Raw genomic sequence first — 23,198 nt, 5'->3', positions numbered from 1 at the left:
GCATCAATGTGGATTTCAACAGCTTCCTCATTTCCCCTTCCCCCACCTCATCCTAGTTTCTAACCTCCAGCAACATGATCCCCTTGACTTGTCTGGACTTGTCCGACCTGCCCAGCTCCTTTTCCACCTATCCACTCCACCCTCTCCTCCCTGACCTATCACCTTCATCTCCTCCCCCACTGACCTATTGTACTCTATGCTACTCTATCCCCACCCCCACCCTCCTCTAGCTTATCTCTCCACGCTTCAGGCTCTCTGCCTTTATTCCTGATGAAGGGCTTTTGCCCGAAATGTCGATTTCGAAGCTTTTCGGATGCTGCCTGAATTGCTGTGCTCTTCCAGCACCACTGATCCAGAATCTGGTTTCCAGCATCTGCAGTCATTGTTTTTACTACATTGTCAGGGGGTCTGTGCTAAAGGAGTACGTATAGTAACATAGGAAAAAGAGTATGCCATTCACCCCTCCAGCCAGTTCCACCATTCAATGAAATCATGGCTGATCTGTGGCCTAACTTCATATACATGCCTTTGGCCCATCTCCCTCAATGCTTTTGCTTTACAAGAATTTCCTGCTCAGATTTAAAGTTAATGACTGATCCTTAATTCACTGCATTTTAACACAGAACATAGAACATACAACATCACAGAACCTACACACCCTTCATAGTGCTGTCTTCCATGTGCCTATCCCAGAGTTGCTTAAATCTCCCTTATGTATCTGACTCTACTACCACTGCTGGCAGTGCATTCCACACACCCACCACTCTCTGACATTTCCCAAAACCTTCCTTCAATCATCTTAAAATTGTACCCCCTCATGATAACCATTTCCGTCCTGGGAAAAAGTCTCTGGCTATCCACTCTATTTATGCCTCTCATCAAGTCACCTCTCTTCCTTCTTTGCTCCAGTAAGAAAAACCCTAGCTCCCTCAACCTTACTTCATAACACATGCCCTCCAGTCCAGGCAGCATCCTGGTAAATCTCCTCTGCACCCTCTGTAAAGCTTCCACACCCTTCCTATAATGAGGCAACCAGAACTGAACACAATATTGCAACTGTGATCTTACCAGGGCTCAAAAGAGCTGCAGCATAACCACACTGCTCTTAAACTCAAGCCCCCTGCTAATGAAAGCCAATACACACCATACTCCTTATTTACAACCCTATCAACTTGGGTGGCAACTTTGAGGAATCTATGGATATTGACCACCAGATCCCTCTGTTGCTCTGCAGTGTCAAGAATCGTGCCTTTAACCCTGTATTCTGCATTCATATTCAACCTTCCAAAATGAATCACTTCACACTTTTCCAGGTTGAACTCCATCTGCCACTTATCAGCCCAGTTCTGCATCCTATCAATGTCCTGTTGCAACCCACAACTGCCCTCCACACTATCCACCACTCCACCAACCTTTGTGTCATCAGCAAATTTACTAAACCACCCTTCTACTTTCTCATCCATGTCAGTTATAAAAATCGCAAAGAGCAGAGGTCCCAGAACCGATCCCTATGGAATACCACTGGTCACCAAGCTCCAGACTGGAAGCATGTTCCAAATATCTAGGCAGACATTCTTCCTAACATCTCTCCTAAACAGTCAGCCATAATTCTCAGACTGTGCCCCTAAATCCGAGAATTCCCAAACAGTGGAAACAGGTTATCTTTATCTATCCTGTCTTTTCCTGTTAATATCAGATCACCCCTCCTAACCTTCTAAATTCTAGAGAAAACAGGCCTAATTTGTATAATCTCTCCTCATAACGTAACCCCTGAAGTCCAGGTATCAATCTTGTAAACCTACATTGTACTCCCTCTAGACCTTCAATAGTGCAGCACTTCATCACTACGACCCCTCAATCAGTGGCTAGTTCTGAAGTAGTAATCTACATTTGAAGAGGCAGCACTGAGGGATTGTTGAGGAACAGTCCTGAGTAAGTGCTGCACTGTCAGAGTGCTGGTACTGATGGAATGCTGCACTGTCAGAGGGGCAATATTGATAGAACATGCATTATCAGACAGGCCCTGCGGCAGTGCTACATGGCATCAGGATCAATGCTGAGGGCATGCAGCACAGTCACATTGGCTGTACTGAGGGAGTGCTACACTGTCAGGGCAACTGCACTGAAAAAGCACTGTACTTCCAGACAGACAGTATTAAGAGAATGATCCTTTTCGGAGAGAACTCTACTCAGTAAGTGCTGTAGTGTCTGAAAATCAGTACTGAGGCAGTGCTACACTATTGCAGTGAGGGAGTGCTTTAGTTTAGAGGGGAGTGTTGAGGGGGTGCTGCACTATCACAGTGATTGTAGAGAGGGGGTGCTTCAGGGTCAGAGGGGAGTGCTGAGGGGGTGCTGCACTATCACAGTGATTGTAGAGAGGGGGTGCTTCAGGGTCAGAGGGGAGTGTTGAGGGGGTGCTGCACTATCACAGTGATTGTAGAGAGGGGGTGCTTCAGGGTCAGAGGGGAGTGCTGAGGGGGTGCTGCAGTATCACAATGACAGTAGTAAGTGAGTACTTTGGTTTTAGAGGGGAACACTGAGGCAGTGCTGCACTGTTGCAGTGACAGTAGTGAGGGAGTACTTCAGTATCAGAAGGGGAGTATTGAGGGGGTGCTATACTGTCAAAGAGTCAGCACTATGGCAGCACTGCAGTGTCCAAAAGTCAGCACAGAGGGAGTGCACAGTATTGAAGAGTCAACACTGAGGAAGTGCTGCAATGTCAAAAAGCTAACACTGAAGAGCTCGGGATCAGTGTCGGTTAGCTCAGTTGGCTGGAGGGCTAGTTTGCAATTTAGAATGATGTTAATTCTCCCACTATCTGAAATGCCATGGAAGACTCTCCTTCTCAATCTCTTCCTTTGCCTGAGGCATCGTGACACTCAGATTAAACCACCACCAGTCATCTCTCTCTAATGAAATAGAAGCCCTATGGTCTGGTAAGACTGTGGCAACTTTACTTTCACTAAGTTAAAAGTCACACAACTCCAGGTTATGGTCCAACAGGTATATTTGGAAGCACTAGCTTTCAGAGCGCTGCTCCTTCGTCATGTGGTTGTGGAGTATAAGATCGTAGGACACTGAATTTATAGCAGAAGTTTACAGTGTGATGCAACTGAAATTATATACTGAAAAAGACCTAGATTTCAATATATAATTTGTTGCATCACACTGTAAACATCTGCTATACATTCTGTGTCTTACGATATTACAGTCCACAACCACCTGATCAAGGAGCAGCACTCCGAAAGCTAGTGATTCCAAATAAAGCTGTTGGAGTATAACCTGGTGTTGGGTGATTTTTAACTTTGTACACCCCAGTCCAACACCGGTGCCTCCAAACCATTACTTTTACTGAGCACTGTCAAAGAATCAGTATTGAGGAAGTATAGTTGCTTCAATGCATGATATAAGCATTTGTGTCACCATGGTATTCCAACCAGTGGCATATTCATTGCCTGGCAATTAAAGTATATTTGAGTTTTACCTGTTGCTGGTTTTCTGTGTCCTTCTGTCTTCAGTTGATGATGAATGTTTCTCTCCTTCTAACTGACTGTGACCCAATGATAATTGTCTTAAACCCTGTAACCTTCCAAATGATGGACAACTTGACGAATGTTCTAGATTAAGGGCATCTATGACATTAAAACACAACAGAAATAAATTCTGACTGGGTGGTATGTCTACCAATTGTCAAGCTGTTGAGATCGCAATCATAAAGGAACTGATACACCCTTTCTGGATCTTATTATCGCCCGAATGACACCTTAGACTCAATTTGTGTTCTGATTACTGTTATCTGAAAAACCAGTGGAATACTAAGGATGAGCGAAACCATTTAATTATCACATTTCATCTTGCCTCTGAATCTGGACGTTATAAGTGCAAGACCCACTTCAGAAACATGTGTTAGGATTTTACACAAGGCAATTACCTGGTGCTTCAGTTGAAGTGTTAGGGAATGAATCTGTCTCTGCTGGGCCAGGTCATCCTACACCTACTTTAAGGCTCTTAGGTCACTAGATGGCTTGAGGCAGGTCATTTGGCTTCAGTTCTGAAGAAGGGTCACTGGACCCGAAACATTAACTCTGCTTTCTCTCCTCAGACGCTGTCAGACCTGCCAAGTTTCAGCAACAATTTCTGTTTTTGCATCTGGCTTGAGGTTGCACTGTCAGAGGACAGCACAGAGTGAATGATGCAATGTCAGAGGGACTGCAATGAGGCAGCGCTACAATGTTACAGAATGAGAGCATGGTGATGACAAGATACTGCAAAGACAATGAGCCCTGACAACATTCCAGCAATAGTACTGAAGACTTGTGCTTCAGAATCTGCTGCAGCCAAGGCCAAGCTGTTCTAGTACAGCTACAACACTCTATCTGACAATATGGATAACTGTCCAGATGTGTCCCACACACAAACAGCAGGACATATCCAATCTGCCAAATTACTATCCCATCAGCTTACTCAATCATCAGTAAGGTGATGGAAAGTGCCATCAACAGAACTATCAAATATTGCACCTGCTCAGCAATAATCTGCCACTGACACCCAGTTTGGGTTCCACCAGACCACTCAGCTCATGACCTCATTACAGCCTTGGTTCAAATATGGACAAAAGAGCTGAATTCCAGAGTTGAGATGAGAGTGATAGCCTTAAAGGCAGATTAAACCAAGTGTGGCATCAAGGAGCCCTAGCATAACTGGAACCAGTGGGAATCAGGGGTAAACTCTCTGCTGGTTGGAGTAATAGGTGGCTTGGGTTAGGACAATGTTCTACCTCCATGTGTTGCCAGCCAAGCAAATGGACAGCATTTCAATACTCTCCTTAATGTCACTGCAACTGGTGGACTTTTATAGAACTGCAGCAGTTACTGAAAAGGGTCTAGCTTGGCTTGGGGTGGGAGTGGGTGCCTCTATTGGGCACAAGTTGTCTCTATAAGAGACACTCCCCTCCTCATGCTATAAAAAAGGCAGCAACACAAAACAGTACAGACACTTACCATTATGTGTTAAACCCCAGGATCACTGACAGAACACAACACTGTGGGATGGGCCACATTGCGGGATCATTGCACTGTTAGAGGTATAATCTGACTGAGCCATTTAAGTTTCTGAAAGGAATACTGTGAGGCTCTCTAACCTAGCTAGAGAGTTGAGAACTAGAATGCATACTTAGGCAATAAGGGGCTGGCCATTTTGAACTGAAGTGAAAAATTACTTCACTTAGAGGGTGACGAATCATTGCAATCCAGGGGCCAATGGAGGTTCAGTTGTTGAGTCCATTCACAATTATGGACATTTGGACACTGCGGAATCAAGGAATTCAGGAACTGGTGAGAAAATGGAATCTAGTCAAAGATTAGGCTTGATATCAATGAATAACAGACCAGGTTCAATGGTTCACATGGCCAATTTCAGGAACATTATTTCCTAGCCATTTGGGTGAATTGTTCAACCGAGGCCAAGTCTACATTCCCAGGTTGAAATAAAAACCAAAGGAAAACAGGACAGTTTCTCTTGGTATCCTGGTTAATATTTAGCCCTTAACCTTTAGCACTGAAACATATTATTTTGTCATTTACATTACTGCAGTTTACAGGAGCTTACTGTACATCTCCTACATTACAACAGGGACCGTTCCCATCATTGCCCACAGGTCCACTCTTCCTTAACTCTCAACACTCTGCCACAGCCCCACTGTACCATCCCCGCAACTGCTGAAGGTGTAACATTTGCTCATTTATCTTCTCCGTCCTCAGTATCCAAAGACCCAAACATACCTTCCAGGTGAAGCAGCACTTTACCTGCACTTCTCTCAATCTAGTCTACTGCATTTGCTGCTCACAATGTGGTCTCCTCTACACTGGGGAAACAAAGCATAGACTGGGCGACAGCTCCACGGAACATCTACATTCTGCCTGCGACTTTAACACACGACCCTGTTCCCTGGCCAACATCTCTGTCTCAGGCTAGCTACAGTGTTCCAGTGAAGCTTAGGGCACACTGGAAGAACAACATCTCATTTTCCACTTGGGGATCTACTTTCCACTCGAGTTCAATAGTGTTATGGTCTGAACTCCCCCAGGCCCGAGCCCCCTACCACATACACCAATCTTTGTTTTTACATAGTTTGCCATTAGATACTACCTATTGTTAGCCACTAACAGTCTCCATTAATAGACATTCATCCTCCCAGCCAGATTGCTATCAACTCCTTTGTTTGTCCAACTGTTCTTCTCTTTCTTTGGGCTCTATCCCAACCTATCTTTTACTCTTTACATACCTGCCACAGCCCCCATCTTCTGCATATAGACCGACATTTTCCTAGCCACCATCGGTTCTGAGGAAGGGCCATCGGAGCCGAAACATTAACTTTGATTTCTCTTCACATATGCTGCCTGACCTGCTGAGGTTATCTAGCAACTCCTGTTTTTGTTCCTACATTATAACAGTGGCTACATTTCAGAAGTACTCCACTGTCGCTGCAAAAGTAGCAAGTTATTTCCTCTTACCTAAGAGAGGTGTGTGCAGTTCCCAGCCTCCATGATCTGAGTATAGCCCACTGTAGATACTGAAGGACTGTTGCTGTAAATGAACAAGGATCTCCTGAGCAATAGGCCACACATCTGTTTCCTGTTTCTGTATTGAGAGAATTGATTGTAAGTTTGATATAAAACAAAAGCTTATTCAGTACTTTCAAACAAATGATAACTTAAAACAGAGGGAATGTTGAACTAGGAAATGTGTGCATCCTATTCTGCAAAATTGACAAGACTGTGTTATACTATTCTGAATTTTGTGAAGGTGTTGTTTCATGTAAGGAACTGTTTATATTCTTAAATGTACATCATTTACCGTACTCCTGGATTGCTGAACACAGGAACTTCTAAATTGCTAGATAAATAACAACACCCATGGTCCATCTGCTCACCTTCTACCATCTTCATAATCACATAACTCAACAATAATACAGCTACTGACTAATTACAGTGGTCAGTCTCTAACAGTGAGTTTATAATAGGCCAGACACCAGATAAAGAAAACCCCCAGTGGTGGAAAGCTTTGTGAACCATAAACCTTCATCTGTTCCTCACAAGTCACACTATACTCACCACGTCATGCCAAAAGTTGCAAGTACAGTCATATTACAGGACATTGAATGTGAAAGAGATCTCTTTAATTTGCAGTGGAAGGAATCAACAGCTTCTGCTTCTATCATGTTTTTCCGTATCCTGATCTAGAAAATGAACCCTCAGTCACCAATACTTTTCATAAAAATTTGCTTTGAAATTAACACTCTTCAAGCACAGGCCTTGCTGCTTGGCTTTACTATTCTGGATAAGGGCAAACAGCCTGTTATGCTCTCCATTATTTTTAGTCCTGGTGGAACCCTAAAAACAGCAATAGGATTATTTCACAATATTTTCTCATTGAGAACTTGTCTAAATAACACAAGCATTCCTCATTATCCAGTCATTCCAACTCCTCATTCATTCTGGTTTCTCTTTTCTGAGTCTTTTCAATAGCTGCATTTCTTATTGAACTTGGGTGACTACTGTGCAAGCATTAATTTAAGTCTGTTTAGGTCTGGTAATAATGAGGCAGTTGAATTTCATCACCACCTTGGCTCAACACTGACCTTTTAACATTTCCAAACATTTGCTTTGCTTTGCTCATTGGGATAGCATTTCATTTAGAATCTCTGTTGCATTGTTCACTCTCTGACTTACAGAGCTATCTCTCTGTTTTCACCATTCGTAGTCTGTGGCTTCAGGCAGTCTTCTCGCTGCGTTCACCACTTCCTTTCACGTTTGTACCCTCCCAGATGCGGTCACAGTATATTTTCTGTTAAACATGTTTTGTACCTTGATTGGATCATAATTGGAGCACTATGTACAATCCTACTTTCCATATATGCCTGCTATCATCCAGATATGGAGTGTCATTGCCAGTTGTGGTCAATTTCCACCTCCCTTCATTAGACTACACAAACATCAGCACAGAAAAAAGATTTCCATTTGGTCAACACCTTTCACAGTCTCAGCATCACTCAAAGCTCCTTAGAACCAATGAAATGGTTTTGTATTCACTGCTGTACTGTGGGAAACACAACATTTGAATTAGGCTAGCAAGGTCCAGCAGACAGCAAGGTGATTATTGCCAGATCATGTGTCTTTCAGGTGTAACATATGGACCATAATGGGAACATTTTAATAGTGACAATTGAACATGATGATGTAACTCAAACACCAAGTCACATGCTACCAAGATCCGAAGAAGGGAGAAATGGAAGAACTATGCCTCAGAGCTGTAGTCTGACTACTGAACCTGCTGCGAAAATAAGGTAAGAACAGAGATTCAGCAAAGTCAGAGTAAGAATGCAGTACAGACACCCAGTGCTCTCTGAGGGTATAGGAATGCAACCATGAAACTATGGAAGAAGCACAGTCCAGGGTGACTGCAATATTAGCACAAATATGTTTAATGAATAGGGGATTTTCCTATTCTTCTTCATAATACTGTGCCAATGTATCTTTTATTTCCACCTGAGATGGCGGTTAGCAGATCTTGGTTTAATATCTCATTCAAAAGACAGTACCTCTGACATTGCAGAGCTTCCTCAGTTCTGCAGTGGGAGTGTCAGGCTAGATTTATGTGTTTAAAGTCTCTGAAGTGGGATTCAGTATATGGTGAGTTCAACACAATCTATAGATTTGGATGTGAGCATAAGAGGTACAGTTAGTAAATTTGCAGATGACACCAAAATTGGAGGTGTAGTGGACAGCGAAGAGGGTTACCTCAGATTACAACAGGATCTGGACCAGATGGGCCAATGGGCTGAGAAGTGGCAGATGGAGTTTAATTCAGATAAATGCGAGGTGCTGCATTTTGGGAAAGTAAATCTTAGCAGGACTTATACACTAAATGGTAAGGTCTAGGGAGTGTTGCTGAACAAAGAGACCTTGGAGTGCAGGTTCTTAGCTCCTTGAAAGTGGAGACGCAGGGAGATAGGATAGTGAAGAAGGCGTTTGCTTTGCTTTCCTTTATTGGTCAGAGTATTGAGTACAGGAGTTGGGAGGTCATGTTGCGGCTGTACAGAACATTGGTGAGGCCACTGTTGGAATATTGCGTGCAATTCTGGTCTCCTTCCTATCGGAAAGATGTTGTGAAACTTGAAAGGATTCAGAAAAGGTTTACAAGGATGTTGCCAGGGTTGGAGGATTTGAGCTATAGGGAGAGGCTGAACAGGCTGTGGCTGTTTTCCTTGGAGCATCGGAGGCTGAGGAGTGACGTTATAGAGGTTTACAAAATTATGACGGGCATGGATAGGGTAAATAGGCAAAGTCTTTTCCCTGGAGTTGGGGAGTCCAGAACTAGAAGGCATAGGTTTAGGGTGAGAGGGGAAAGATATAAAAGAGACCTAAGGGGCAACTTTTTCATACAGAGAGTGGTACGTGTATGGAATGAGCTGCCAGAGGAAGTGGTGGAGGCTGGTACAATTGCAACATTTAAGAGGCATTTGGACGGGTATATGAACAGGAAGGGTTTGGAGGGATATGGGCCAGGTGCTGGCAGGTGGGACTAGATTGGGTTGGAATATCTGGTTGGCATGGACGGGTTGGACTGAAGGGTCTGTTTCCATGCTGTACATCTCTATGACTCTATGACTGAAAGGAGAGAATGTTGATACTGCACCAGGGCTTTCTATCCTACAATCTCTGAGTCTCTGTTTTGTTTTCATGTTGATTTTTCTTGTTCTTCTATTAGCACTCTCACTTTCAGCTGTGAACCTCTGGAATCCTCTTCCCAAACCTCTCCCTCAATTCCACTTCTTTCTCCTCCTTAGATAAAAATCACACAATACCAGGTTATAGTCCACCAGGTAACCTGGTGTTGTGTGATTTTTAACTTTGTTCACCCCGGACCAACACTGGCACCTCCACATCATCACTCGTCCTCAGAGCCCATCTTTAAAATCTACTTTAAGAATAATGTTGTTAATTTTTACTTTAAATAGTTCTTGGCCTCTTGAATTTTCACAGATTATGGCTTGGGATAAATTTTTTTGCGTTGCTGGTTTAAATTAAGCAGGAGTGTTTACCCTGTGTCGTAACAGTAACACTCCTGTGATGTGCATTAGAGTGGTGTACTATGTTAGAAGTGCTTAGAAAAAATGCAAGTTGCATCGATCCACCACCATAGCATAACATTGAGGAAATTCTAATAGTTGAGATGTTGGCAGTTGGAAGATATTTTCTAGTGGTTAAATATCAGGAAATGTCTGTCTGTGAAGAGATAATAACAATAATGTATGAAGTAAATGGATATTTTAAGGTTGTAAGATTTGGACAATGTCCATGCTTGGGCTGATAAAACATTTGCACCATACAAGTAGCAGGCAGTGGCCTTCTCCAATGAGAGTTCAATCACCTCTCTTGACACTTAATAGTGTTACTACCACTGAATCTCCCACAATCACCATCTTGTGTGTTACCATTGACCAGAATCTTAACTGGGGCTATATGATCTGATCAAAGGTTGTGACTTCTGAAGCTGAATCATTTCACGTCTGACTCCCAAAAAGTATATCCACTATCCACAAGCCACAAATCAGGAGTGTGATGGAATACTTGCCACTTGCCTAGATGTGTACAGCATTAACTCAAGAAATTTGATATCACCCAAGACAAGAAGCCCACTTGATTGATACTCCATTTACCAAACTTGAACATTCATTCACTTCACTCATCAATACACAGCAGCAGTAGTATATACTACAAAATGCTTTGGCGCAATGCGCTAAGGGTTCTTCAATAGCGCTTTCCAAACTTGCGACCTCTATCACCCAGAAAGGCGAGGATACCAGATGCATATCAGCACCACTAACTGCAAGTTCTTTCTAAGCCTCTAATCTGGTATTCAGATATTGCTTGGGGAATCATCTTAGTTTGAACTAAACCGCTGTTCTTTGACTGTTGCTGTGTCAAATAATGGAGATTCCCCCTCTAACAGTACTATGAATATCCCTTCATCACATGCACTCCAGTGGTTCAACAAGGTGGTTCTCCAGCATCTTTGCAAGAGTGATCAGGGATGGTTATTAATAGCTAACCTTGCCACCATATCAACATCCCATGAATTAATGGGAAAACATTCATTAGCTTCAGTGCAGATCAAAGCCCATTCATTAATTTCAATGTGTGCCAAAGTTAATCTTTTAAATCAGACCTCATCCAAGGTTTGGATTTATGTCCATGGGTTGAGAGTCAAACACCCAGTGTCCTGTTATCTTGGCAATATATTTTGAGGCACTCTTGCCTCAAAAAGTCATAAGCTTAAACCTCACTCTACAGGCTTGAGCCTATAATCTATAGCATTAATCTTATTAAATAGAGTCATAAAATCATAGAGACGTACAAATGGAAACAGACCCTTTGATATTTTAGATTACTTACAGTGTGGAAACAGGCCCTTCGGCCCACCAAGTCCACACTGACCCTCCGAACAGCAACTCACCCAGACCCATTCCCCTACATTTACCCCTTCACCTAACACTACGGGCAATTTAGCATAGCCAATTCACCTAACCTGCACATTTTTGGACTGTGGGAGGAAACCGGAGCACCTGGAGGAAACCCATGCAGACACAGGGAGAATGTGCAAACCCCACACAAACAGTTGCCTGAGGTGGGATTTGAACCCGGATCTCTGGCACTGTGAGGCAGCAGTGCTAACCACTGTGCCACCGTGCTGCCCTTTGGTCCAACTCATCCATGCCAACCAGATATCCTCACCTAATCTAGTCCCATTTGCCAGCACTTGGCCCATATCGCTCTAAACTCTTCCTTTTCATATACCCATCTAGATGGCTTTTAAATGCTGCAATTGTACCAGCCTCCACCACTTCCTCTGGCAGCTCATTCTATACACGCACCAACCTCTGTGTTTAAAAGTTGCCCCTTAGGTTCCTTCTGTATCTTTCCCTTCTCACCCTAAACCTATGCCCTCTAGTTCTGGACTCCCAATTCCCAGGGAAAAGGCTTTGTCTATTTAGCCTATCCATGCCCTTCATGATTTTACAAACCTCCACAAGGTCACCACTCAGCCTCAGACGCTCCAGGGAGAACAGCCCCAGACTATTCAGCCTCTCCCTTTGGCTCCAATCCTCCAACCCTGGCAACATTTTTGTAAATCATTTCTGAACCTTTTCAAGTTTCACAACATCCTTCCAATAGATTCTTTGAAATGAGACGTTGAGCAGAAGTCCTGTCTTTCCACTCAGCTAAATGTAGAAGATCCCAGACACCACTTCAAAGAAGAGCAGGGGAGTTCTCCCCAATGTCTGTGCTAAATATTTATCACCCAGCCAGTATCATATATATCAGATTAACTGGTCATTTGTGACAGAAATGTTTGTAGAACATGGTGGCAATTTCCCCTGACAAGAAGAAGGTAGGAATGGTACACACCAGCTTATTCTTTCCTGCCCTGTTTCCTACATTACAATGTTGTTTACTTTTCAAAAAACTGGCTGTCAAATGCCTTAGTACTTCCTGAGGCCATGAAAGGTGCTATATAAATGCAAGTGTTTCTTTCTTAATCTTAGTCACAAAACAGAACATCAGTGAAAGCATTGTTTCATTTATAGTGACCAAGACCACATCCTCTCCAGGGTAAAACATTCCATCAACATGATTAGTTTACTGATGATCAAAAGTTGGGGCAAACTCCTTAGCAGCAAAACAAAAATGTCACTTTGACATTCAGTTTCATAATGTCCGCCAAAAATATATTTACAGGACAAAAATTAATATTAAGACTGGATCTTCAAAAAGCATTACATTGGAGTTGGAAGATTAAAATTAAAGCTAAATTGCCCAGCAGTGTGCCACAATCCAGTCAGGCTTCTGGTTGATAGTGGAGGAGTCACACAGAGGGTAGTGGATATCTGCAACTTCACAACCAAAAACCAGGGTCAAATGATAAATTTAAATCTGAGTTTGATTGATTCTTGTCACTCAAGGGATTAAAGATTACAGAACAAAGATGTGGCTAAAATACTGACCCTGATCATGACCTAATGAAATGGCTGAGGCATCTCAAAAGGTTGAATGGCGTCCCCATGTCCTATATTCTCATTTAACGCATTGACTTCTCTAATAATTACATTCATATCAGCCAATCTTTCCCCTCTGTGTGTTCACTGAGGAGACCAACATACAAATACAACGAAAGTTATACCCATCTCCCACCAAAGCTGTGTGTTTCTTAAAGAGCAGAATGATGATTAAATGCATTGCCAAGTATTTTTAGTATCTTGTGGTTGGGCAGCACTGGCAGTTATTGTCTGTCCTTGGTCTGAGATTAGGAAGATGTGCAACTATCTTACCCAGAGGAGCTGACCCTTGCGTAACAAATGAGACTCAAATCTGCACCTCTTCTCCTAATCTCCCAGCTTCTCTCCCTGCTCCTGTTCTCCTTGTGTCCCATGTTCTCCTTCTCCCTCATTCTCCTCATTCCACTTCTCAACTGCTGTTTGTTCACCGAGACCCACTCCTCAATCTTGCTCTTCTCCCTCTTCCTGTACATCCTCTCTCTGTACTTCTACTCCATTCTCTCCTCTCCCTGCTCCCACTCACCCTGTATCCCCTGTCCCCCTTTGCTCCCTCTAACCCATTGCCTCAGCTCTCTGCTGCTCCACTTTGTGGCTCCTCTTTACCCTTCTCTACCTGCAACCTCTCTGTCTTCCTCTCCCTGGATCCCCTCTCCCTCACTCCATAATCTCATATCGCCCCAACCTACTGACCCACAGTTAGGGATCTAGTCCCTGATAAAGGGAGAAAGACAGGGAGGCAAATAGAGGAGATAGGGGATTCAGGGAAAGAGTCTGCAATATGAGTCTGGAAGATTAGGAAATGAAAACCAGTGATTAGCAGTTTGAAAAGAAAGAGGGAGAGGTTAATGGTTTTAATCAGGCAACTGTGAGGCAAATGGGATCAGCAACATTTGAGACAAAGTAGGAGAGAAAGAGTTCAAAAATAAAGTGGAATTTGGATGGAAAGATGAAGATTAGGGTTTAGGAAATTGAGGTTCTGAAGGGTGATGCAATCACTATCACTTGTTGTTGAGGTAAAAAGAGAAACTCTTACAAATACCTTTTGTGGTTAATAAATTAGGCTTTTACCTCATATGTACATTAGTTCTGCATCACCTGATTAGAAATCTTGCCTCTGGCTGCTGCAATTGGCATGTGGAACTTCTTCACATTTTGAAATTCAAACACTGGTTTCGCTCAGCCACCAGGGATCAGATGCAGGATTTCTTGTTCAAAAATTGGTTTACATTGTTCTCATTTTATGACCATAAAATAGATTAAACATAAACGCACTTTTACTCCAATGTGTCCAATTAACTTTGATTTAATGTGGCACATGCCCAGTGCCTGAATACCTGACCAGGCCCATGCTGTGAGTGTCAGTTTTCCTTACTTTCTCTTGAGGCAGCATTGAATAAAGTTTGAAATGTCGGATGAGAATCATAGGGAGCTGATAACAGGATATTAGTGAACCAAATGGGTTTTTGCAACAAATCAGAAGTTCATGCCATTTGTATTGATACAAGTCTGTGGACCATCATGCATTGACTTTACTTTCACAATTCATAAAAGGACCAGAAGGGGATATAATAATATATCTGGAAAGTAGCAAGTTGGGATGGAAATGTGCTGCCAAGAAAATATAAGTGGTGTCAGCTTTCAAGTAACGTGCAAATGGGTAGTTGGAAAGAGAAGTAAATTACTGAGCTTTTAGGGAAAAAAAACAGAGTGTTTGGGACTAATTACAAAGCTCTTGTAATGGGCTAATCACAACAATCAATCTTGTAAATTAGTCTACGACAGATCCAGACATGAGGAGAGGAAAGCCCCCAGTGGGAAAAATAGGTACAAACTTAAGCTCCTCCCAAGCTTGCAACATTGAGCTCATGTTCCAGAATGTTACTCTTTCCTATCTTGACTTCCATCAGTTTCCTCTGGATCTTATCCATAATGTGATAATGATGCATAATATATTATTTGGAAATTTGTTTTTTTATTAATTCATGGTTCATATGTGGTTGTTGCTGCTTGGGCCAGCATTTATTGGCCATTCCTAGTTACTATCAAAAAGTGGCAGTGAGGTGCCTTTTTCAACCCATGTGGTCAACTTTATGCAGGTAAACCCACAATGCCATTAAGGTGGGTGTTCTAAAGCAGAGAAATATTATTGAGCTTTAAGTTTCATTTGTATTTCTATATTGTGTGTGTTTAGAAGGGGAGAAATGGGTTTGTTTCATTTTAGACTTGTTCTGTGACTGGCATTGGGCTGAACATTGCCGATGCATGCATTTCAAATCAGGGTTTACAGTGTGGGAGTGAGGTAACTATTCAATACTTTAGGAAAAAGGATGGAAAAGAAAATCTGCGGTTGCCTAGCAACAGGAGTCCAATATCACAGTGTGCAGGTTCTGTCAGACCAGTAAGGTGCTATTAGTTTTGTAGTCTTCAAAATGTCGGAGCTGGAAAAAAAAGCCTGAGCAGCTGATAAAAGCAACAGTTGGGGCAACACAGTGGTTTAGTGGCTAGTACTGCTGCTTCACAGTGCCAAGAACCTGGGTTTGAGTTCACTCTCTGATGCCTGATGCAAAATTTGCACATTCACCCATGTCTGTGTGGATTTCCTCCGTATGCTCTGGTTTCCTCTCACAGTCTAAAAATGTGCAGTTTAAGTAGTGCAAAATTACCCATACAGTCCAGGGATTAGGTGGATTAGCCATGGAGAATGCAGTGTTGCAGGGACAGGGTAGGGGGCAGGTCTGAGTTGGATGCTGTTCGGAGAGCCAGTGTGTGATTGATGGGCTGAATAGCCTGTTTCTGCACTATGAGGCTATGAACAACCAAAAACAGAAAACTGCCGGAAGCTCAGAGTATGAAAAACCCTCGTGTTTGCTCTGAAAGTATTAGAAATCAATCATAAGAAAGTTCCATAAACCAACTACAGCCATGCCAACAGAAGAAGGAACTTTATAGTAGAGACAAGGTTCATTGAAGTTTGACTACGATCAGCATCAATTTTGGAGGGAGAACGACTGAATCTCTACTTCTAATATTTGCATTAAGGCAGTACCAAATAATATTTATATAATATAGTTAATACATTTTTTCACTTTTATGTATAATAAACTTTTACATTCTTTTGCAAAATATATATTTGGAGACTCTTGTAAATGCATTCAGTCTCTGACCACTACAGTAAAAAATCTGCAAATATAAAACTTTTGGTCTCTCAAATCAGATTACGTTCTAGGATCTGACTTGTCCAGAATTACCAGCAACTGAGATCAGAACAGTAAGTTGATTGCTCACTCCTAGAAATATTGGGTCAGAACTTGCTGGAAAGGAATGTCTCATGGCCTGCCTTGTTAGTAAGACATTTTTCCTCATACTTTGGCTCCAATATTTTATGCATCCTAACTTGTTGGAACATTTAAGTTGATATCAGATAAAGTGAAGACAAACAGGAGATCTGAAGCATCAATGAGCAATTGATATGACAGTCTGCTTCCTTAAATCAAATATTAGCATTGAGAAAACAACCAAGGAATGAAGAAAAAGGAGATTTAATTAAGAGTGAAATTACATCCACATTAGTGGAAAATATAGATTAGAATGAAAGATGGCAAAACAAAAGGCAGAAAGGAAGAGTCACAAGAAGAAATAAAAATAAATTTAAGTTGTAAATTTAAAAATAACATTTTACAGTTTCACTTGCCCCTTTCCGAGCTAGTCAGGTAAGGAAATATTAAGTTCGAGCCCTAAATGGGTCATTCATGTATAACTGCAGCAACCTCATGATATACACAGTGGTTGACAACAAACTGTCATTACATGGGGTTAACTGAGGAACAATGCAAACTGTTCAGCAATTTGTGTAGATTCACAACTCAGTATATCACTTGCACATGGTTAGTTGCTATATTAACAGCAGTAAATTAAATGCTGGGTCATTGTTTACTCAGTTGAAGTGATTACCTACTGTTTTAATCTATGTTCCTCAAAGAATTATGGTTTTAAATGGTGCAAGTTTGGCTCCCGCTCTCCCATCGCAACCCCCACCACTGTTCTCTAATTCTCTTCCCAGTTCAAATTTCCAGATCCCTTGCAGAGCTATCCTGCCTGCCCTAACCTCATCTGCTCTCCTATCTGCCTTTCCCAACTCTGCTGAGCTCCAATGACTTAGTCATTGTATGCTCCTCACCAGCTCAGATGGAGAGTAGGTAAAACATTTATCAACAACACCTCAGGAATCTGTCTGCAAGAGCATGAGAAACAAATCTTGACTCATCCGTGGTCCTGTGAAATTTTAAACAACAATTTCCAAGAATATCCAACTGGTAATGTCATTTTTATTGGGTTTATTTAAAACTTAATTCATTATCCTATGAATGGGCTTTGACTGCATTTTGGTACATTGCAACTGCATGATTCACAATGAAATCTTAACTTATTTATAGTTCTCTCAAAACAAAAGTTAACTCTGAAAATAGAACTATTAAACAGTATGATGTGTTTCTCATTGAGATTAAGAAATCAAGACAGTCTACCAATTGTGTACTCTTTTATCCATATGCTTGCAATTGTTCCAAATGTTCCCAAATGACTTGATAGGGTTTATTCATAAAATCCTGTTTCAAACACTGGCATCTCTTCCAATATGGTTGTATGACAGTAAACTAAACACAAGAACCTAAAATATGGCTACAAGTCACTTGTCTATATAACTCCAGGAGGATTATAGAGAAGCATGCCAAGACTTGTGAGGAATTCTCATTCCGGAGATAATATAATTTAACTGATCAATGATGATGATTGATGAATAAAGCATTTGACCAGAACAAAAGCTAAGAATTACAGGTGGAAGAGCAGTTGTTTCCAGATTGCCTCTTACAGAACATGATTTAGATTTTTGCAACGGTAACCTTATAACCATGGTCACTTTAAAAATGAATTGCACCAAAGGATAAGTTTCTTAAACAAAGGAAAATTCCACCTTGAACCAGTTAAAAACAAATCTCCAGAGAGAGCTACATCTCTGCAAAACAGACAATGCTATGCTAGACTAATACATGGAATGAGTGGATTGCCTAATGAAGAAAGGCTAAACAGATGGACCGGGTCCGAAGAGACTCGATGTATAAAGATCTGGGCAACAAGGGAAAAAATACACCCAATGCCACTCTGACCGTGATGGCCACCTTTGTGTGTGGCTGCATCAAGCTGTGCATGGATCCCCGGTACGCAAACACCAAGTGTCACTACGTACTGAGGTTCTACCTATCCCCGGTGTTGCGAAGGATGGGCCTGGCCTCGCTGCCGCGGAACGCTCCGAGTAGTTGGACTGTTCCATATCACCGGTCCTTCGTGGAGAAGTTTATGAAGAAAAACACCTTTGACCACAAGTCCATCAGGAAGTGGTCAGCACGTAGTGTCCTTGAGACCCTTCGGGAAAAGGAGAGGGCAGATCCTATCGAGCGGTTCCCTGAGCAGACTGTCAAAGCCATTTGGCAGAATGCCTCATCGCCAGAACTTTCCAACAAGACATGGCTTGGCTGGTGGTGAGAAGGGCTCTGCCTGTGAGATCCTTTATGCAGGCCCGGACTCTCTCCCGCACCACACGTGCCCTCGAAGCGGCTGCAGCGGGGGGGAAACGAGACTGTCACATACCTCCTTCTGGAATGTGCCTAGAGAGGCATGGTGTGGTTTGTCGAGGTCCATCCCGAGCAGCATCATGATGCGGGACTTAGTGCTCTACGGTCTGTTCCCCGGGACGCACACCGAGACGAACATCAACTGTGCCTGGAGGATCATCAACTCGGTGAAGGACGCTCTCTGGGCGGTCCGAAACCTGTTGATCTTCCAGCTGAAGGAGTTGACCCCGACTGAGTGTAGCAGACTGGCACATTCTAAGGTCCAGGACTATGTGTTGAGGGACGCGCTGAAGCTTGGGGCAGCTGCCGCCAACGCGCGGTGGGGAAAGACCATCGTGTAACATCTGCCTGCCTAAGAAGAACAGGGGGCCCACGCAGTCATTTGGGCTCTGCTGACACCTCAGCTAAATATGTGGACATATGATTGATAAATGTACAGACCTGTATATACAAATGATAAATTCTGATCTCTGAATGCAAAGAAATGGAATGTTTCCGTATGTATGGCGTGACCAACTATACAGATCATCAAAATATTTTATGAATAAAGTATATTTTTGAAATTAAAAAAAACAGGTTAGACCTGTATCCTCTAGAGTTTAGAAGAGCCAGAGGTAACTTAATTGAAACATATAAGATCCTGAAGTGACTTATCTGGGTGGATATTGAAAACTTGTTTTGTTTTGTGGGAGAATCTAGAACTAAGAGTTATAGCTTAAAAATAAGGGTCGCCCTTTTAAAATTGAGATGAAGAAGCACTTTTTCTCTCCGAAGGTTGAGGGTATTTGGAATTCCTTTCCTCAAAAGACAATGGATGCAAAATCTTGAAATATTTTCCAGGCAGATTCTTGATTACCAAGGCGATGAATGATAATTGGGGATCTACGGGAATGTAGAGTTGAGGTTAAAATCAGATCCAACCATGATCTTATTGAATGGCAAAGCAGGATTGAAGGGCAGAGCGGCCTACTCTTGTTCCTTGTTCATGTGCTTTATTCCGGAAGTATCCTGGCAGATAGAAGAGTGGCAAATGTAACTGGTTAAAAAAGGAGGGAGAGAGAAAACCAGAGACTATGGAACTGTTAGTCTAACATCAGTAGTACGGAAAGTGCCGGAGTCTATAAAAGGATGTGATAACAGAATACTTAAAAACTACTAATGGTATTACACAATAGACTTATGAAAGAAATATTTGACAAATGTACTGGAGTGTTTTGAGGTTGTAACTAGTAGAATAGCTGAGGGTGAACCAGTGGACATGGTGTATTTTCAGAAAGCGTTTGATAAAATCCTACGTAAGAGGCTTGTGTGCAAAATCAAAGCACATGGGATGGGTAATAACATACATGTAAGAACTCAGAATTGGCTAGGAGATGGGAAACAGAGAGTAGGGATAAATGGATTGTTTTTGAAGTGGAAGGCAATGAATAGTGGAGAACCACAAGCATCAATACTTGAGCCCCAGCTATTCACAATATACAACAATGACTGGATGAAGGAGTCAAATGTAATATTTCCAAGTTTGCTTACAACAAAACAACCAGGTTGGATTGTGAGTAGTGAGGAGGATCTTATGGGGCTTCAGGGCGACTTAGGCAAGATGACTGAGTGGGCAAATGTATGGTGACTGCAGTTTAAGATGGATAAGTGATGGAAAGAAGGCGTTTGGTATGCTTTCTTTTATTGGTCAGAGTATTGAGTACAGGAGTTGGAAGATCATGTTGCAGCTGTACAGGACATTGATTAGGCCACTGTTGGAATATTGCGTGCAATTCTGGTCTCCTTCCTATCGGAAAGATGTTGTGAAACTTGAAAGGGTTCAGAAAAGATTTACAAAGATATTGCCAGGGTTGGAGGATTTGAGCTGTAGGGAGAGGCTGAACAGGCGAGGGCTGTTTTCCCTGGAGGTTGAGGGGTGACGTTATAGAGGTTTACAAAATCATGAGGGGCATGGATAGGATAAACAGACAAAATCTTTTCCCAGAACTAGATGGCATAGGTTTAGGGTGAGAGGGGAAAGATATAGAAGAGACCTAAGGGGCAACATTTTCAAACAGAGGGTGGTACGTGTATGGAATGAGCTGCCAGAGGAAGTGGTGGAGGCTGATACAATTGCAACATTTAAGAGGCATTTGGATGGGTATATGAATAGGAAGGGTTTGGAGGGATATGGGCCGGGTGCTAGCAGGTGGGACTAGATTGGTTTGGGATATCTGGTCGGCATGGACAGGTTGGACCGAAGGGTCTGTTTCCATGCTGTACATCTCTATGACTCTAAGTGAAGTTGTTCATTTTAGTAGAAACCAGAATGACGGAGTATTATTTAAATGATAATACAGTGGGAAATGTCGAAACATAAAGAGATCTTGTTTATTGGTGACTGTCATTGGAATATGCTTGAGTCCATTTTGAAGGAAGAAATAGCAGGACAATCAGAAAAGCTTAAAACAATCAAACTGAGCCAACTGTGTTATGAAAGGAAAATTATGCTTGACAAATTTGCTGAAACTCTTTGAGGATATAACAAGAAAATTTGATAAGAGGGAACTGGTGGCTGTAGTACATTTGGATTTCCAGAGGGCATTCATGAACAAGATAGCAGTTTATGGCATTGAAGTAGTGCATTCACCTGTTGAGGATTGGTTAACACACAGAAGACAGAGAGTCAGAATTAATAAGTCTTTCAGGTTGTAAAGAGTGCCACAAAGATTAATCTCATGGCCTCAGTTATTTACCATCAATATTAATAACTTGGAGAAGGGTACAGTATGTAAGGTTTCCAAATTTACCGATGATTGAAACAATATGATGAAGGGCATGTTGTGATGTGGGCATAATGAATCTGCAAGGGTATACAGATTGGTGAGTGTGGATAAAAACTTCACAGATTGAATTTCATGTAGAAAAGCATGAGGTCATGTATTTTGGTTGCAAAAATCAAAAGGCAGAGTATTATTTAAGTGATGAGAGACTCCTAAAAAAGTACAGCACTGAAGGATCTGCATGTTCCAATGCATAAAACACAAAATGTTAGCATGCAGTTGCAGCAAGCAATTAAGAAGACAAAGAGAATGTTGTCCTTCATTGCTAAGGGATTAGAGTTTTAAAATAGGGAAATTTTGTTATAACACTGGTGGTGGTCAGACCACATCAGGACTGCTATGTACTGTTTTGGCCCTTGTTAATTATGCAAGGTTATGCTGGTATTGGATGTAGTTCAAAATAGATTGATTTCTGGAATGATGGTGTTTACTTATCAAAAATAGTCAAACAGGTTCAGCCTTTATGGTCTAGAATTTAGAAGAATGAAAAGGTGAAAAAATACAAGGCTTGAGGGGGCTTGAGAGGGTAGATGTTTAGAAGATGTTACCACTGGACCGAAGGATCTGTTCCTGTGCTGTTTGACTGTGTGACTAATAGGGCAATCTCAGACTAGGACACGTAGTTGCAGAAAGAGGGGACTCTCATTTAAAATTTAAATGTGCCAGATTCCTTTTCTCTCAGAGCATAGTGAATGTCTAGAATTCTCTACTCTTGTGGAGACTAAATCACTGAAAATGAAGAGCAGGTAAATAGATGTTGAAACATCTGCTAATTCTATTCTTTGTTTGGAATAAGATTTAATTTTGTCCTCTTGTCTTCTTCTTTGGAGATATGTACTAGAATTCAGCTACACTGGAATCAGCTCCAATGTATTTTATTCTGGGGAGCTGTAGTTCATGGCTACAAAGATTCAACATAATGAGGCCAAGCATCTCTCTGACTGTGTTTTGTCAGTCTTTGCATTTGTACCAAGCAACCTGTGTTTTATTACACATATGTTCCAAAATTCTTCATGAGTGATGCATCACTTTTGAAGTGGTCACTTAGCAAATCGAGGCCTCAGGGAAGTCTGGGAGATTATCTTCTTGTGCACAAAATGACTGCCAGACATGCTTAGATATATCCACGTTTCTGTTAAACTATTAGAACCTTGGTTAGGTCACATTTGGAGGATTGTGCACGGTTCCAATCTCGATAATATAAAAAATAATTTTTCTTATTCATCGATGGAATGCAAGTATCATTGGCAAGGCCTCTATTTTTGCTTATCCCAAATTGCCCTTGTGATGCACTTAGAATTAAAATCTAAACATATTATTTCAAGAAAAATAAATAAATGTCTTCCTGAGCTATTGCAGTTCATGTGGTGAATGTATACCACAGTGCTTTTAAGGAATGAATATAGAATCAGTGAGCAGATGCAGAATAATTCATTAGATAGAAAAAGATTATAACCAACAAGAAGTAACAGGCTCAGGCTTTATTCCCTTCTAGTAAAGAAAAGGCTGAAGGGCTGATAGAAATCCTTATTACAATGAAAGTGGTTTGACAGGATAGGTGGAGATAAGATGTTTCCACTTGCTGGGGAGACCAGAACTAGGGACAATAAATATAATGTAATCACTATAAAT

The 23,198-nt window shown here is 41.8% G+C and overlaps 1 protein-coding gene across 7 annotated transcripts in view; it reads right to left on the bottom strand.

The window, feature by feature from the left end:
• Positions 1–23,198, bottom strand: part of irag1 (inositol 1,4,5-triphosphate receptor associated 1) — a 159,838-nt gene that overhangs the window by 83,728 nt on the left and 52,912 nt on the right. For 2 of the 7 annotated variants that reach the window (XM_043705685.2, XM_087996430.1), the window contains exons 2-3: positions 6,513–6,639; positions 3,485–3,632 (exon numbers count right to left, since the gene is read on the bottom strand). In XM_043705685.2, coding sequence (XP_043561620.2) covers positions 3,485–3,632; positions 6,513–6,639 — 275 coding nt within the window. Of the gene's footprint in view, positions 1–3,484; positions 3,633–6,512; positions 6,640–7,639; positions 7,746–23,198 lie in introns of those variants that run through there. The other 5 variants (XM_087996428.1, XM_087996429.1, XM_087996427.1 and 2 more) reach the window with 4 other exon arrangements.

The sequence above is a fragment of the Chiloscyllium plagiosum genome, unplaced genomic scaffold (assembly GCF_037043375.1).
Source record: "Chiloscyllium plagiosum isolate Xiang-an unplaced genomic scaffold, Cpla_swu_hap1 HiC_scaffold_18, whole genome shotgun sequence".
Classification (NCBI taxonomy): domain Eukaryota; kingdom Metazoa; phylum Chordata; class Chondrichthyes; order Orectolobiformes; family Hemiscylliidae; genus Chiloscyllium; species Chiloscyllium plagiosum.
This window is presented reverse-complemented; position numbering and strand designations above follow the sequence as displayed.